Source organism: Vombatus ursinus, unplaced genomic scaffold (assembly GCF_900497805.2).
Source record: "Vombatus ursinus unplaced genomic scaffold, bare-nosed wombat genome assembly UNPS02014773.1, whole genome shotgun sequence".
Classification (NCBI taxonomy): Eukaryota; Metazoa; Chordata; class Mammalia; order Diprotodontia; family Vombatidae; genus Vombatus; species Vombatus ursinus.
The window spans coordinates 33,924,941-33,940,109 of NW_020954551.1; the positions used below are offsets into that span (position 1 = coordinate 33,924,941).

At 41.1% G+C, this 15,169-nt stretch overlaps 1 protein-coding gene across 3 annotated transcripts in view; it reads left to right on the forward strand.

Moving 5' to 3' along the window:
• The window catches only part of FANCD2 (FA complementation group D2), a 60,268-nt gene that overhangs the window by 32,959 nt on the left and 12,140 nt on the right, over positions 1-15,169 (forward strand). For all 3 annotated transcript variants that reach the window (XM_027864027.1, XM_027864028.1, XM_027864029.1), the window contains 8 exons: positions 1,455-1,563; positions 4,550-4,660; positions 5,255-5,373; positions 6,668-6,814; positions 8,845-8,961; positions 12,736-12,864; positions 13,235-13,353; positions 14,753-14,863. In XM_027864027.1, coding sequence (XP_027719828.1) covers positions 1,455-1,563; positions 4,550-4,660; positions 5,255-5,373; positions 6,668-6,814; positions 8,845-8,961; positions 12,736-12,864; positions 13,235-13,353; positions 14,753-14,863 — 962 coding nt within the window. The remainder of the gene's footprint in view (positions 1-1,454; positions 1,564-4,549; positions 4,661-5,254; positions 5,374-6,667; positions 6,815-8,844; positions 8,962-12,735; positions 12,865-13,234; positions 13,354-14,752; positions 14,864-15,169) is intronic.

Sequence of the window (15,169 nt, forward strand, 5' to 3'; positions counted from 1 at the left end):
TCTTGGAAGGATCTGTCCTTGCCTTAACTTGTCTGCTTCCCTAGTAGCCAGTCTGCTGCTTTGCATCCAGAAGGTGTTTAAGAAATATATTTATAGGGACAGCTAGGTGGTGCTCTATTGAGCACCAGCCTTGGAGTCAGGAGGACTTAAGTTCAAATTTGGACTCAGACACATTGCACTCACTAGCTGTGTGATGTTGGGCAAATCACTTAACCCCGATTGCCTCACCAAAAAAAAAAAAGTGTATTTGTACTTGTAGCATCCCGGAGGTAGTCTGTCGTCAACTTTGCTTCTACCTAGCCTCCTTCCATTCCTCACACCCAAGTCTGGGGAAGACTTCCATTTTATGTTTCTTAGATTTTTGACAGTTGTTGTTAATAATGAAATCTCATATTTGTATAGTATTTCTTACATTCCAAGTCTCTTGACAATTCATTTTCTCATTTGCTATCATAATCCTGTGATGTTCAATAGAAGTTTTTTTAGCCCCATTTTACAGGTGAAGGGACCTGAAGTCCAGAGAAACTAATTGACTTTACTTTTTTTTTTAATTGACTTTCCTAAGGCCACATAGATGACCACACCTTGGTTCCTGATGTCTAGCCTATGATCTTTATACTCTATGTCTCGGGATCCCAGCAATCTGCTCTTGGGGTGATCTCCAAGCCTTGGATCCCCAGTTGTGCTGCTGAATAGCATCTTCTCATAAACAAATTCACTTCAACCTTTAGTCTACTCTTACAGTGTGCAAGTCATTGCACCAAGTAATGTAGGAGATAGATGAGTAGCCTTGTCCTCAGGAATTTTCTAGTTGGTGATAGGGTGATAGGGCAGGGATAAAACAAGTACATAAGTTACTGTGTCACGAGAAATGTATGAAGTGCTACATAGGTTCATATGAGAGAAGGGACATAGGATCATAAATTTAGATTTGGAAGGGACCTAAGAAGTCATCTAATCTGACCCCTTTAATCCACAGAAGAAGAAAATGAGGCCCAGGCCTGAGGCAGAATCTGAAGCGAAGTCTCCCAGGCTCCAGGTCTAGCAGAAATCCTGTCTGCATGGCTTTCTCAACCTTGAGAAGCTCAGTGATTGCTTATGAAGGGAAATGGCAGCTAAGAAACTTTCAAAGGACCAGTTAGTGTTTATTCATTAACAGGTGGTTTGGTATAGTGGAAAGAGCCCTGAGCCTGCAGTTGTGAGAGGTCCTTGGTCTTTAATCTCTCCAGTACTTATTAGTGGTCTGGTCCTGGGCCAGTTACTCTTTGCTTCTGAGCTTCAGCTTTCTCCTCTGTGAAGTGAGTATAATAATGACAAGAGCATGTACTTCACAGAGTTGTGAGGCTCAAATGAGATAATTATGTAAATTGCTTTGCAAATGTTAATAACCCACATAATTATTAGTCATTATTATCATGCAGCTCACCGCAAGGGTGTCTTCTGGGTTTTTTCAGGTTGTGAATGCCTTCTGCCAACAAAAGTCAGCTGAGATGAAGGGAAAAGTGCTGATCCGCCTACGGCACATCACAGAGTTACAGATGCTACTAGAGAAGTATTTGGCAGGTGAGAAAATTAGCGAACTTCTTAGCTTGGGCCCCTTTCTGCCCTTTCTTCTGGCAGATAACATTCCCTTATGTCCAAGTAGCACAATTTATTTATCCATTCTCTTAGTCAACAAGCATTTGATTTATTACTATGAGCCACGCACTGTGCTGGGGGCTGGGAATAACACAAAGACAAAAATGAAACAGTCCCTACCCTCAAAGAGCTTCCATTCTAGTGGAGCAGACAACATGCACATGCATAAGCGTAGGCAAACTATATGCAAAATAAATACAAGCTCATGGTGGGAGGGAAGGAGCGAGTAGCAGGGAGAAATTAAGGAAGTGATATTTGAGTTGGGATTCTTCAGGGTGATGATGAGGAAGGGCGTAGGGACAGCCTGTGCCAAGGTGTGGAGACGGGAGGGGAAGTATTACATTACAAGAAAGCCAATTGCACTAGGCCACAGAGTGTAGTAAAGGGAGTAAATTAGAATAAGGCTGGAAAGGTAGGTTGGGTCTAGGTTGTGAAGGGCTTTAAATGCCAAACAGGAGTTTTTATTTGACCCTCGGGGTAATAGAGAACCACTGGGATTTATTGATTAGGGAAGTGACATTGTCAGACCTGTGTTTTAGGAAAATCATTTAGACAGCTCAGGAAAGTTTCCAGACTTGACAGGCAGACACATTTGGAGGTTGTTGCAGTAGGGCAGGCTAAAAGTTTTTGTTAAGGCCTGAGCAAGCATATGAAAGGAAAAGGGGGACAAATGCAAGAGCCTTTATGGAGGTAGAAATGGTCAGATTTGGCAAGTGGTTGGCAATATGGGATGAGGGAGAGACAGAGGCCCCACAGATGACCCAAAGGTTGGAGACAACAACCCTGTGAAAAGTCTTATTCTTGTTTTACAGTTGAAGAAACTGAGGCAGACGTAGGTCTGCCTGGGACTTGCCCAGGGTCACACAGCTAGTCAGTATCTGAAGTTGGATTTGAACTTGGGTTTTCCTGACTTTAAACCCAGCTCCCTATCCACTGTACCACCTGCCACCCCCTACAAGGTGGAACTTGTCCCATCTTTCCCCCAATGTTCTTTTCCTCCCAACTTCCCTGTTTTTGTTGATAACATCACCATCCTCCTAGTCACTCAGATCTGAAACCTGAGTCATCTTTGATTCTCTGACATCTTCAGTCAGCTACCAAGATATCAGTTTTGTCTCTGTGATGTATTTTATCCATCCCATCGTCTCCGTATACACTGCCAGCACCCAGGACAAGCCCTTATTCCTTCTCACCTGCTATTATCTGTCATTATCTGATGACCTGCCAACTTCCAGTTTCTTCACTCCCTCACACCCACCTCTACCTCCCAAACCCCCTTTCCCCATCTGTCCTTCATACAGTTAGAAATATATTCTTCCTCATATGTAGGTCTGACCATATTATTTGCCTGGTAAAAATCCTTCAATGATTTCTTCTTGTCTCTAAGTAAAATAAAAATTCTTCAGCCTGGCATTTAAGGCCCTCTTCAGTCAGTCTTTAGTCTACCTATTTTACTCCCTTTTATACACTGTCTGTTCTCTCCAAACTAGACTACTAGCTATTCCCAGTCTTGTCCTGTATTCCCCAAGCTCCAGGCGTTTGTGTGAGGCCTGCCTCATGCTGAGAAGGCCCTGCTTCCTCAGCCCTGCTTGCTTAGATCCTTTTTGACCCATCTCCAATGTCACCCTCTTCCATGAATCCTTCTCTTCCTCTCCTTTTCCCCTGCTGAAAGTCATCTCCAATATTAAAGAGTATTTTTTCTACCTTGTATCATACATTTTTGTGAAAGTGTTATGTCTCCCAGATTAGATGATAAAGTCCTTGGGAAAGGGGATGACGTTGACCTTATTAATCTTTGTAACCCCAGCTCTTAGCCCAGTACCTGTAACATAAAAGACATTTAATCAATGAATTGTCTCTGTATTTTTTGGTAAAGCCACTTTAAACCAGATTTCTACATAATCCCATATCTGTATTCCTGGAAAATAGAATCTGTTAGTGACAGATCTTTCCTAGAGAATGTTGCTTTTGGTTCTTTCACTGCCTTTGAAATAGGAGAAACAGTGTGGGATGATGGAAAAGTGCTGAACTTGAAGAGTCAGGAACGCCTGAGTTCTGATCCCATCTCCACCATTTACTGGCTGTGTGACCATGGAGGGAATCGCTTAATCTCTCTGGGCCTCATCTGCGAAACAGGATAAGAACTCATAGTACTCACTTCCTGAGACTATTGTGAGAGAACTGAATGTAGGCAGTATTTGTAAAGGGAGGAATCAGGGAGGAAACGAGCCTTTAATAAGTGCCTACTATGTGCTAGGCACTGGGCTAAGTGCTTTACAAATATTATCTCATTTATCTTCACGACAGCCTTCATACTTACCCCGTGAGACAGGGGCTTTTATAATCCTCATTTGCCGTTGAGGAAACTGAGCCAGAGAGGTTAAGTGACATACTTAGGATTATATGGCTAGGAAGTGTCTGAGGTTGGATTTGAATTCAGGTCTTTCTGACTCCAGGCCTAACACTCTTTCCACTGCTTGACCTAGCTAGCTATCTTGCAGCACTTTGCAAAACCTTAAATCACAAATAAGTGTCAGCTCTTATAATTAAATATTAATTATATTAATTAGTATTATTATATATTTTTATTTATATTATTATTAATTAAATAAGTCAGAGGTGACTTGAGGGAAGCCAGAAACGGGGGCATATATGCTTTTGCTTCACATTTGCTTCCCATCATCTGTTACTCACTAGAATTTTTATTACTTACTCAGTTAACATAATCTAAGGTGTCTTGGACAGCTTGCTGCATTTCATGACAAGCCAGTTAATGTAGCTTTCTTTTGTACCATCTCACAGAAACAGCTCTGACCAACAGTTTTTAGAAGCCTTTCTGTCTTGTGTTCAAAGGCCATGTTATTTTCTGTGATGGTTGCTGGTGAGCTTCTTTGTCTTCTCTCTATTTCAGTTACTCCTGACTATGTCCCTCTTCTTGCAAATTTTGACTTGGAGACTTTAGATGGAGGCCCTCACACCAGTGCTGCTGTTACAGTGAAAAACAAAAAGAAGGGAGAAAAGGGTAGGCATTTCTTTTTTCCTCTAATAATCCTTGGTGTGGGTTATTTTGAGCTGACTTGGTGGCCTTGGCTATCATGTTGACATCCTCTGACTCATATGCCAGGTGGCCTGAGGCATGGGGAGTTTAGGGGGACTGTGGACTCCAGCCCCTTCTTGGGAAAGTGTTCTAACCGTGCATGCACGGGTATGTTTCTTCCATGTGGTTGCTCCTTGTACTGATGAAGACCAGAGTCCCTTCATGCTTTGCATCTTCATGAGTTTCCATGGCCTAAAATAAGCTCATCACCTAGGAGCCAGCCCTCTGGTGATGAGTCTATGCAGACTGAGCTGAGCTGGTCCTTAAATGACAAACAATTTTGAGAATGTTTGGGAGGACAGGTCCCATCTTGCATTTTGCTAGTGTAGCTTTGGACAGTTGAGGGCACCTCAACATCACAAAGACACTTTGGCATGGGGCTTTGGAAATGGAACATGCCATAATGTGTGTGGGGGCCAGGAGTCTGGATGGTAAGGTGTTTTATCTTCTCTTGTGATGATTCTCGTGTATGGTGGTGTTCTGGGGGCAGGATTATTGTTTGTTTTTTTTCCTTTTAAGCACAAGGAGGAAGAAAACGAAAAGCTGATGGTGACAAGTCTTCCTCCCTGGAGAGACTTTCGAAGGAGGATGGTTCAGAATGTGAACATTCACAGTCTGATAAAAGCCAATTAGAAAAGGTATTGGGGCAGGGAGAGATTGGAGGGAGAGAGAGAGTGAGGTTGTTACCTCATAAACTTACAACCCAGCATATTCTACTTATGTAATGGTTCCTATACCCCCTCTGTACTGGACAACTGAAAGACTCCCATCGTCTTCTTCTATTTATCCATCTTCCCTTCCCTAGGGGCAGTTGCCTGAAGACCAGGGAATCTGGGATTGCCTCCGCCTATCAGGGACCCACCTCTAATACATTAGGCTCAGAAACTCTATATTTGTGAGACACGCCATAGCAGAAATGTCGTTATGTGGTGGTGAGCAATACACCACATCTGCTGTTTCACTGTTGAGGTAGCTGCTATATTGGAGAAGGTGCTGATCTGGATTCCCACATCTGACAGTAGCTTGCTCTATGACCCCAACTAGGTGCCACCTTGTCTGTGCATCCATTTTCCCATCTACAGAATGCCAATAATGCTTGTTACTTACTTCATAGGCATGTTTCGAGGAAAGTGCTTTGTAAATGTCATTGTGTTTTCTGAGTATGGACTACTATTTTTATTATTTCTGTTGTTTTAGCTGCTTATAGATGTGCCACCTCGACAATCTGGGACCTTAAAATATACAAGAAAAATTATAAGTGATTGTTGGCTTTGAGGTAGCATGTCATAATGGGTAGAGGGTTGGTTCCAGCACCAGGAGGACTTGAATACAAGTCCTGTCTCTGCCTCATCCTGGAGGCGTGGCCCTGGGCAAGTCACTGAAGCTCTTGGAACTTCCTGGCCCCCCTCTATGACTGAGTGACAAAGACAGAGCCATCTGACATTAGTGGAAGTCTCCTCTTTTGAGAGTTAGCAGTGACATCATAGCTCCCCTACCTACCCCCACCCTTACTAATCTATAAAACAGTCTTATAGTGTCAGTTTCAGATAATGTTAATGCACACACTCCTTTTGTTAACAAGGAACAAAAAAAAATGGGAAAATTGGAGTACTATTCTTGTCTTGTGGTAACCACTCTTTTAGGCAGCTCTGCTTAGCTTTTTTGTGGGAAGATAATACAGAGTGGTTGGTCGTGAGGAAGTGACTAGTATGTCAATATAAAGCATATTCATTTTAAAAAGGACAAAAATTAGTTATAGTATAACTCTTTAGCTTCTTTAATAAATTTAAACTTTGAATTTATGCACATCTTTTCAGAAATATATCTTTTGCATAAAATTAGATACATCAGTATACTTTGTAATTTAAAAAAAAAAATAGATTTGGCCCTAAGATTTACTGTATTATATGTGCTGCTGTTGTTTTTGCCCAGGAGTCCACAGAGAAGGAAGAGGAGAAGGCTTCTGTGTCACTCCAGAATTATACCACTTTCTTCAGAGAGTTGGACCTTGAGGTGTTCTCTATTCTACATTGTGGACTTTTGACCAAGTCTCTGTTAGACACTGAAATGCACACGGAGGTAAAGGATTGAGCAGGGATCCTCTAGCACTGGGCTGCATCCTATAAAAAGTTATTCTTATTTTGTGAGAAGTCACAGAAGCAGGTAGTAGGAAAGTTGGGAATTTGTCTGGATAGCCTCTCTCTATATCTTTCTGCCACAAAAATTGGGGAGGAGGGAACAAGCATTTTCTCAACACCTACTGTGTGCTAGGCACTGTGCTAAGCACTTTACAAATATTATCTCATTTGGTCCTCTTACCTCAGGCATCCTTGTTGAAGGCATCATTTATTTTATCACTATACAATCTACTGAGGAGATTGATTTCTGCCTCTATCTCTATGAGGAATTTTACATTCTGAGATACAGTACTTTTATAGGTCAGCCTGGTTCTGGGTCAGCTGTGGCCAGCTTCTGTTCTAGAGAAAGGATATATCTTGCCATGCTCTTCAGTCAGACTGGAGCTAAATACTCGAGTATATGAGATGTTAATTTCATTGTTTGGGATAGATTTCCTTATGTTCTGAGTAACATGGTGACCTTGGAGTAGCCTGTATTCTAGTTGATTAAATAGTATACACTAAGGGAAGAAACTGTGAAGGTAAAAATAATTTAACCTGAGGAAACAAATGCCGTTAGCCATAAATGAGGCACTTTTCATCTCTGGGTTTTTAGATGATTTAGTCTGAATCCATAGATAGAGGGAAAGCTGAAAGATTCATTAATTGCGGGAGAGAAAACTTATTACCAATGACTCACTGTAGAAAGTTTCACTCTTTAATCATTTCAGAGGTCAGACAGAGCACAGTAACATTGCTGTACTGTGAAATGGGAGGATTTTCTTGTTGGGACACTTAGGTTTTAGATTTTTGGGAAACTGGAAAGGTGAAAATTCCCCTTCAGATGGTAAGGGAGCAAAGGTAAAATGTGTGAACTTCAGATCACACATCTCATCTGGCCCCTTCATTTTAAAGTTCAGGAAACTGGGGCCCACACAGGTTCAGAGACTTGCGCAAGGTCACACAGATAGTTAAGTAGCAGAGCCAGTATCTGACCCAAATCTCTTACCCCAAATCCACAGTTCTTTCTACTGTATTCGTGAACCTGATAAAATGGTAAATTTCAGTATGGACCTGCCAAGATGAAACCTAACTCTTTTGATATAATTAGAACAATTAAATGAAAACAAGGCAAAGGAATGGATACAACTTGCTTGTGGTTGGAGGACATTGATTACAAGATATAGGATGTCCGACAGGTTTTAGTGCAGTTTAAAACTTTAATAACTTCAGAAATATAAATGCTACAAATTTATACACCCCCAGAAAAAATACCAAAAAAAAAATGTCTTCTATACCTCAACCTAGTTGATTCTTAAACTTTGTAAAAACTTTTAACAGCTGCTGCTCACTGCCTGAAAAAGATTGCATTTGTAATCTTCACCTTAAGTCCATCCAAAGAATGAGGTTTTGTTGCATACACTACACGTGTTGTATGACCAGACAAGAAAAGTCCAGTAGAAGTGACCAAGCAAGAGGATCCTCTCTCCTGACCCCTCGATCTGAGAAAGGGTCATCCAGAAACTGTCATAATGACAGAGTGGCTTCTCTTGTTAAAATTGAAATTTTAAATGTATTATTGAAAATTCACAAAACAAAATAAGTATAAAAGAAACTTAAATAACTTTTTAAATGTTGTTTTTTGTAAATTTGTAGCCTTTATGCTTCCAAAATTATTAAAGCTTAAAACTGGACTCGAGACTGGAATAGCTTTTATAGGTGAAATTGATCTTCATGATTTTATAAAGATTCCAAGTCTTACATATAAATTAATAACATATTACATGATATTGTGTTACCAGGCTCAACGATTTACTTTTGATAATAAGTTAGTCTGAATTCTTCGAGGACTAATAGATCATGGTGAGAGGCAGTTGCTCTGTATTAGATAGCAGAGCAAACAGCATTTGAAATTTGTCATGGATGTTTGACGTGCAGATAACAGTAATTCGTGTGATTGAGGATATCTGGCATCTTTTCTCCAAATCACAGGCCACTGAAGTTGTACAGTTAGGACCCCCCGAGTTACTCTTCCTACTGAATGATCTTTCCCAGAAACTGGAAAATATGCTTGTGCCCACTGCTACCAAGCGGATCTCTTTCCTCAAGGTCAGTATAAACAACAGCAAGGGGGTCTTACTAGCAAGTAATTGCTGATAGTTTTTCTCATTTTATTTGCATCATTGTGCAACAAGCTACTGCTGGGGAAATTTTTGTTCAACTTAATAATGTGACAAGTAGAATTTTTTTTAAATGACATGTAAAATAAGAAATGTGCTCCCAGACACCCACCCAGCTTTCTCAGTGTTTTCCATCTTAGCTGAATCATGCTCTTCCCCTGTTTTGCAGTTAGCATTTCTTAAATGAACCTATGCTCAATTTCAGCATTGTAGCTCATTACTCACACACAAAGCATACAAGCAAGGGCATGTGGCCTTCCCTGCATAATAAACAACCAAAGAGGAGCTGGGTGATGCAAGCCGGTGAAATGTTCAAATCTCCCCAAGTGTGAACAAGCAGGCTGCACTCGTTCAGGTGCCAGGTGGCTCTTGGTGTCTGTCATGTGACCACAGATCTTGTAGATCTTGGAGTTCTGTTTGTCCGTCCAATCACGAGGATACAGCCTGCTCAGCAGCAGCAGAGATTCTGTCAGTTTTATTTTCTTGCTCAGTGACCAGCATCATGCTTGCTGTTATGGGGGCTTGATTAAGAAGTTTTGAGAATATAGAACTCATCCCACCTTAGATGAAAAACAGTTTAACATAGCATTGACGTGGAGCTTTTTACCAGTTATTCAAAGTATTTTCACATCCAGTACTGCATTAAATTCTTCCAGTAAAGTCCTGCTGTAGGGCCTCATAGTTTAGAAGGGTTCTGAGGTTCCCAAATAGCTACCAAGTGCAGTCTTTGGCTTGGAGTGAGGGTCCGTTGTTCAACCATGTGTCTTTTGTCTCAGGACCCACCTGAGTATTCAAGGTTGAAGATGCTCCTTAGCAGAATGATAGTTTCCAGGGGCTTTCCATTTGGTGAGAGCGCCTCATGGAAGGCCTCATTCTAAGTCATAAAGTGGTTTTGATTTGCTCTGGTGGAATAAAGTACCCACATGATGCAGTTATGTCTTTGAAGGAGTGCAGCATGCACATTAGCTGCTGGAGGCTCTGGGTTTATGGTTCCTCGTTCTGCCTGCTTACAGTATTTTTTCTGTGACCTGGAAGTTCTGAATTTTGGTCACTTTTGGGAATTTTCTTTTTGGAGTCTTTTTGGGAGGTGGTGGGTGGATTCTTTGTATTTTCACTTTGCTGTCTTGTTCCAATAAATCTGGACAGTTATCTTTCATGATTTCTTGAAATATCCAACCCCTTTTTAAAATCATGGCTTTCAGGTAGTGCAGTATGAAATACCTTCCATTTCCTTCTATCTTTTCAGTGTTTTGACTTTCCTTTAATATTTCTTGTTGCCTCATGGAGTCATGAACTTCTCTTTGCCATTCTAATTTCTAATTCTGATTCATGGGTAGCATTTTGCATTTTTTGTGCTAAAATGTTAATTCTCTTTCCAAAACTCTCTTCCACAACTCTGATTTCTTTCCAATTCTTTTATCTAGTGCTCTCATGTATAAAATCATTTTTAATTCCTTTATTAAAAACTCTTGCTTTATCTCTTCCAGGAATTCTAGTTGACCTTATGCTCAAACTGTGTTTTTCTTTGAGTTTTTGCTTGTAGGTATTGTAGACTTATTCTCTTATGGGTTTGTGTCTTAGGCATCCCTGGCATCATAGTATCTCTTTATCTTTTTTTGTTGTTTATTCATTCTTCCAGTCTTACTTCCCAGATTGAGACCTCGTGTTGGGCCTAGGCTCTCATATTTAGTGTCCTGCTTTTGGAGTTCAAATGACAGAGCCTGGTTCCAGGATCCCCTCTCTTGGGTCAGAGTATCAGTTCAGTTCTTTAGCCAGAGGCTGAGTTTGAAGTGACAGGCCATTTATGCTTGGGGATCCCAGTCTCTATTTCATGGTCAATGACAGTATTATAGCCATGTTCTGCACCGAGTTCCTACCAAGTTACTAGCCCATTGGTCAAATTTGTGATCTTGTGCTGGAAAGATAACCCACTGTGATTTTCTCTTAGATTTCCAATCATTACTTAGTCTCACACTTCTCTGAGATCTTTATTAGAGTATTACTCAATCAATAAACCTTCATTAAGTTTCTACTATGTACCAGGCACTGTGCTGAGTGTTGGGGATACAAAAAAGAGGCAAAACATAGTCCCTGCCCTCAAAGAGTTTACAAATTAATGGGGGTGACAGCATGCTAACAAATATATGCAAAGCAAGCTATGTGCAGAATAAATAGGAAATGATTAATGTAAGGCAGTCACTAGAATTAAGAGGAGTTGGGAAAGGCTTCCTGTAAAAGATGGGATTTTAGTTGGAACTTAAAGGAAGCCAGGGAGATCTATAGGCGTTGTTGAGGAGAGAGAATTCCAGGCATGGTGGGGGGTCAGCCAGAAACAATGCCCAGTGCTGAGAGATGGAATATCTTGTTCATGGAATAAGCCAGGGAGCAGTTTCAGTGAATGGAAGACTACATGTAGGGGAGTAAGATGTAAGAAGACAGGAAAATAGGAGGGGGCTAGGTAAAGAAGAGTTTTGAATGCCAGGCAGAACTTTTAGGTTTGATCCGAGAAGCTATAAAGAGCTACTAGAGTTTATTGAGCAGGGGAGTGACATAGTTAGACCAATGCTTTAGGAAAATCACTTTAGTAGCTGAATGGAGGAAGAATTGGAGTGGGGAAAGACTTGGGCAGGCAGACGCACTAGCAGCTATTGTAGTAGTCCAGGCATGAGGTGATGAAAGTCTGTACTAACGGGGTGGTGGTGACAGAGGAGAGGAGGAGGTGTATTAGAGAGATGCTGCAGAGGTGAAATGAGAAGATCTTGGATATTAGGGCTGAGAGATAGGGAAGATGTCTCCTAGGTTTTGAGCCTGAGGGACTGGAAGGATGATGTTGCCCTTTAGAGTAATAGAGAAGGTAGGAGGAGGGAAGGATTTAGGGGGAAAGATAATGAGTTCCATTTTGGACATGTTGAGTTTAAGAAGTCTGCTGGACATCCAGTTTGAGATACCTGCAAGACAGTTGGAAATGAGAGATTGGGTAGATTTAAGAATCATCATCATAGAGATGGCAATTAAATCCATAGGAACTGATGAGATCGCTAAGAGAGGTGGTATAGAGGGAGAAGAGAAGATGGCCTAGGACAGTACCCTGAGGGACACCTGTGGTTAGGATCTAGCAAAAATGATTGAGTAGGATCAGATAGGCAGGAGACCTAGAGGAGAGTGGTATCCCGAGAGAAGGGAGTAGAGAGTGATCAGCGATGTGGAGGGGCCAAGGAGAGTGAGGGTTGAGAAAAGGCCATTGGGTTTGGCAACTAAGAGATCATTGGTAACTTTGGAGTGTAGTTTCAATAGAGTAAGGTCAGAAGCTGGATTGGAAGTGGAGGCACATATTACAGACAGCCTTTTTGAGGAGGTTAGCTACAAAAGGCGGCAGGGTAGCTGTGAGGGGAACCAGCTTGTACTGCTGCTTCCTACTCTGCTGTCTTGGCCAGTCTCTGGTTTCCATTCCTGTAGGGCTTTGGTCCCTTAGAAGTAAACTTCACTCTTCCATGAAGGTAAACTGGCAAGGAGAGGAAAAAGACTGTTCTATTCCTTATGGTCAGAATTCATCCAGCAGTCAAGTGGGCAGCTTGCTGCCTCAGATACTCCTGATTAGAACTTGCTATGTTGGACTTATTGTCTGCTGTGAACAAGATCCTGCTTCTTAAAGAACTGTGTGGTAATCTGTAATTGGGCTTGGGATTTTGTTGTTTCGTTGCAGGGTAAAGGAAACCGGAACATTGGATTCTCCCATCTGCATCAGAGATCAGCTCAGGAAGTAGCTCACTACCTAGTGCTCCTGCTGACCCCACTGTGTAACCACCTGGAGAACATGCACAACTATTTTCAGGTCAGCAACCTCCCTGTCTTTCAAGCCACTTCTGTAACTGAGAGCAGTTGTTTCTAACCCAAGTAGAAGTGGGGCCATTGAAGTATTCATAAGGATCCCTACTGGCTGCCTAATGGCTTAGAAAACCGCACATTACCATTATCTGTGTTCTGTTGTATTTTTATTTGTTTCCTTAAATATTTCCTAATTGCATTTTAATCTAGTTCAGGCCACAGTGTGGCTGGCCACATGTTTGACTCCTCTGATCTAGAATCTCAAAAATTATCACCTGAATAGAGAACTTCGTCTCTTTAGTTATGAGGAACTGGGGGAAAATAGGAATACTGACTGAAGAACTTGATCTAGAAACATGTTCCTCTCTTTATTTAAGTGCTTGGCTACTGAAAACCATGGTGTGATAGATGGACCTGGAGTAAAAGTACAGGAGCACCAGATGATGACAACTTGTTACCAGAGGCTGCTGCAGATTTTTCTTGCCTTGTTTGCCTGGTGAGTGTATGGGATGTGACTCAGGTGGATGTAAAGGAGTTATGTAGCTGCTTTCAGTCCTCAGTCACCGATTATATAGTGCAAAGAGTCAAAAAGACCTGAGTTTGAATCCAACCTCAGATATTTAGTAGCTTTGTGACCCTGGGCGGGTAATTTAGACCTCCCCCAGGCTCAGTTTCCTTACCTGTAAAAACAGGATAAAAACATCTACTCTACAGGCTTGTTGTGAGGATTAAATGAAGTACCCTGTGAAGGGCTTTGCAAACATTAAAGTACTCTATAAATGCTAGCTGCTATGATTAATATTATCACTGTTGAGAGGCAGGTTTATTGTGCTTGGTGTTTTTCAGAATAGAAAAGAAATACAAGTCCCTGTCCAGGATCACCAACATTTGTATAATTTTTATGTTTTTCAGAGTATCCTCATGTACATTGTTTTATACTTGCTTTACCTTGTTTAGCTTTTATTGCAGGCATTGTTACCCCATTTAAAAAATGAGAAAACTGAAGCACCAAGAGATGAGGGGACCTTTCCAAGGTCACAGCAAGTTTGTGACATGTGACCCAAATCCCACAATCTAGAGAGGCTTTGTCCCCAAGATCCCCCTAAAAACATAGGACATAGGATCAAACATATTTCCTGGCTTTCATTTGGCCATTTTCTTCCCATAACCTGGGTTTCTGAAATTCTTAGATACCCTTGTTTAGAAAATTCTTTCAGATAAATACTGAACTTTTGCTAGTTTTCAAATAATTTTTACCAGCCGCTCATTCCCTTTGTAGATAGTAATAATGATACATTGAATTTACATGAGACCTTTCTTTTAAAAGCTCTAGATATTTATACATTGTTTATCATAATTTTTCTTTACCATGTCCCTATGAAGAAAATCTTAGATAGCCATTATGTATCGTAGCTTATCAATAGAGAAATTTAGTTACAGAGAGGGTAAATGTGCCGAGATCCCTTGATTTGTAGCATAATTTTGTTGACACCAAATTATCCTTTCTGTTATATGTTAGGGAGAATGGATAGCATTATATACTTGAATATTTACAGGTTAATACGAAATGTGTCTTCAAATACAAAATTGAGTATTAAAAGCTCTAAGTTCCATGAAGTTCAAAGAAGGGAGTTATCACTGTAAACTAGAGTTGTTTGGAAGGTCTTTAGAAGGTAGTAGGACTTGAAGGATAAATAAGTGAGAACAGAGATGAGAAAGATCATGAGCAAAGACACATCAAGAAAGAACAGGAGCTATCCAGGGGACAGTCTGGAGACCAGCCTGACCAGACCAGAAGGAGCGCGTGAGCCAAGGCGGTGCCAGGATGTCGCAGGATGTTAGACTGTCCTTGCCTGAAACCATCCTAACCTGCCCTTCTCTTGGCTTATCTCTAGGGGTGGCTTTTCTCAGGCTGAAAACCGGAACTTAATGCTGGAGGCCCTGAAAGTCCTCACCAACAGACTGAAACAGGGAGACCATGAAGCACCATTAGGAGAGTTACTTAGGTTCGTAAAAGACACCCCGATAAGTTTTGTCTTAACATCCTTCCCCATCCTTCGACAGTTTGGAAGATTCTTAGATCTACTTCCTTAGAGCATCCTTGCAAATAAACACCAAAGATTTACTGGTCTCCAAACAATTCTTGTTCACCAGGTCCTCATGCTCCAGACTAAAATGCCAGTCTTTAACACGTAATGCTACTTTGGACTAATGTAGTATCTTGCTTTTAAAAGTTCTGGGTGCCTATACCTCATTTATTGTGATTTTTCTTCACATCTCGGTGCATTTTTGCAGATGGAAGTACAGTAGAT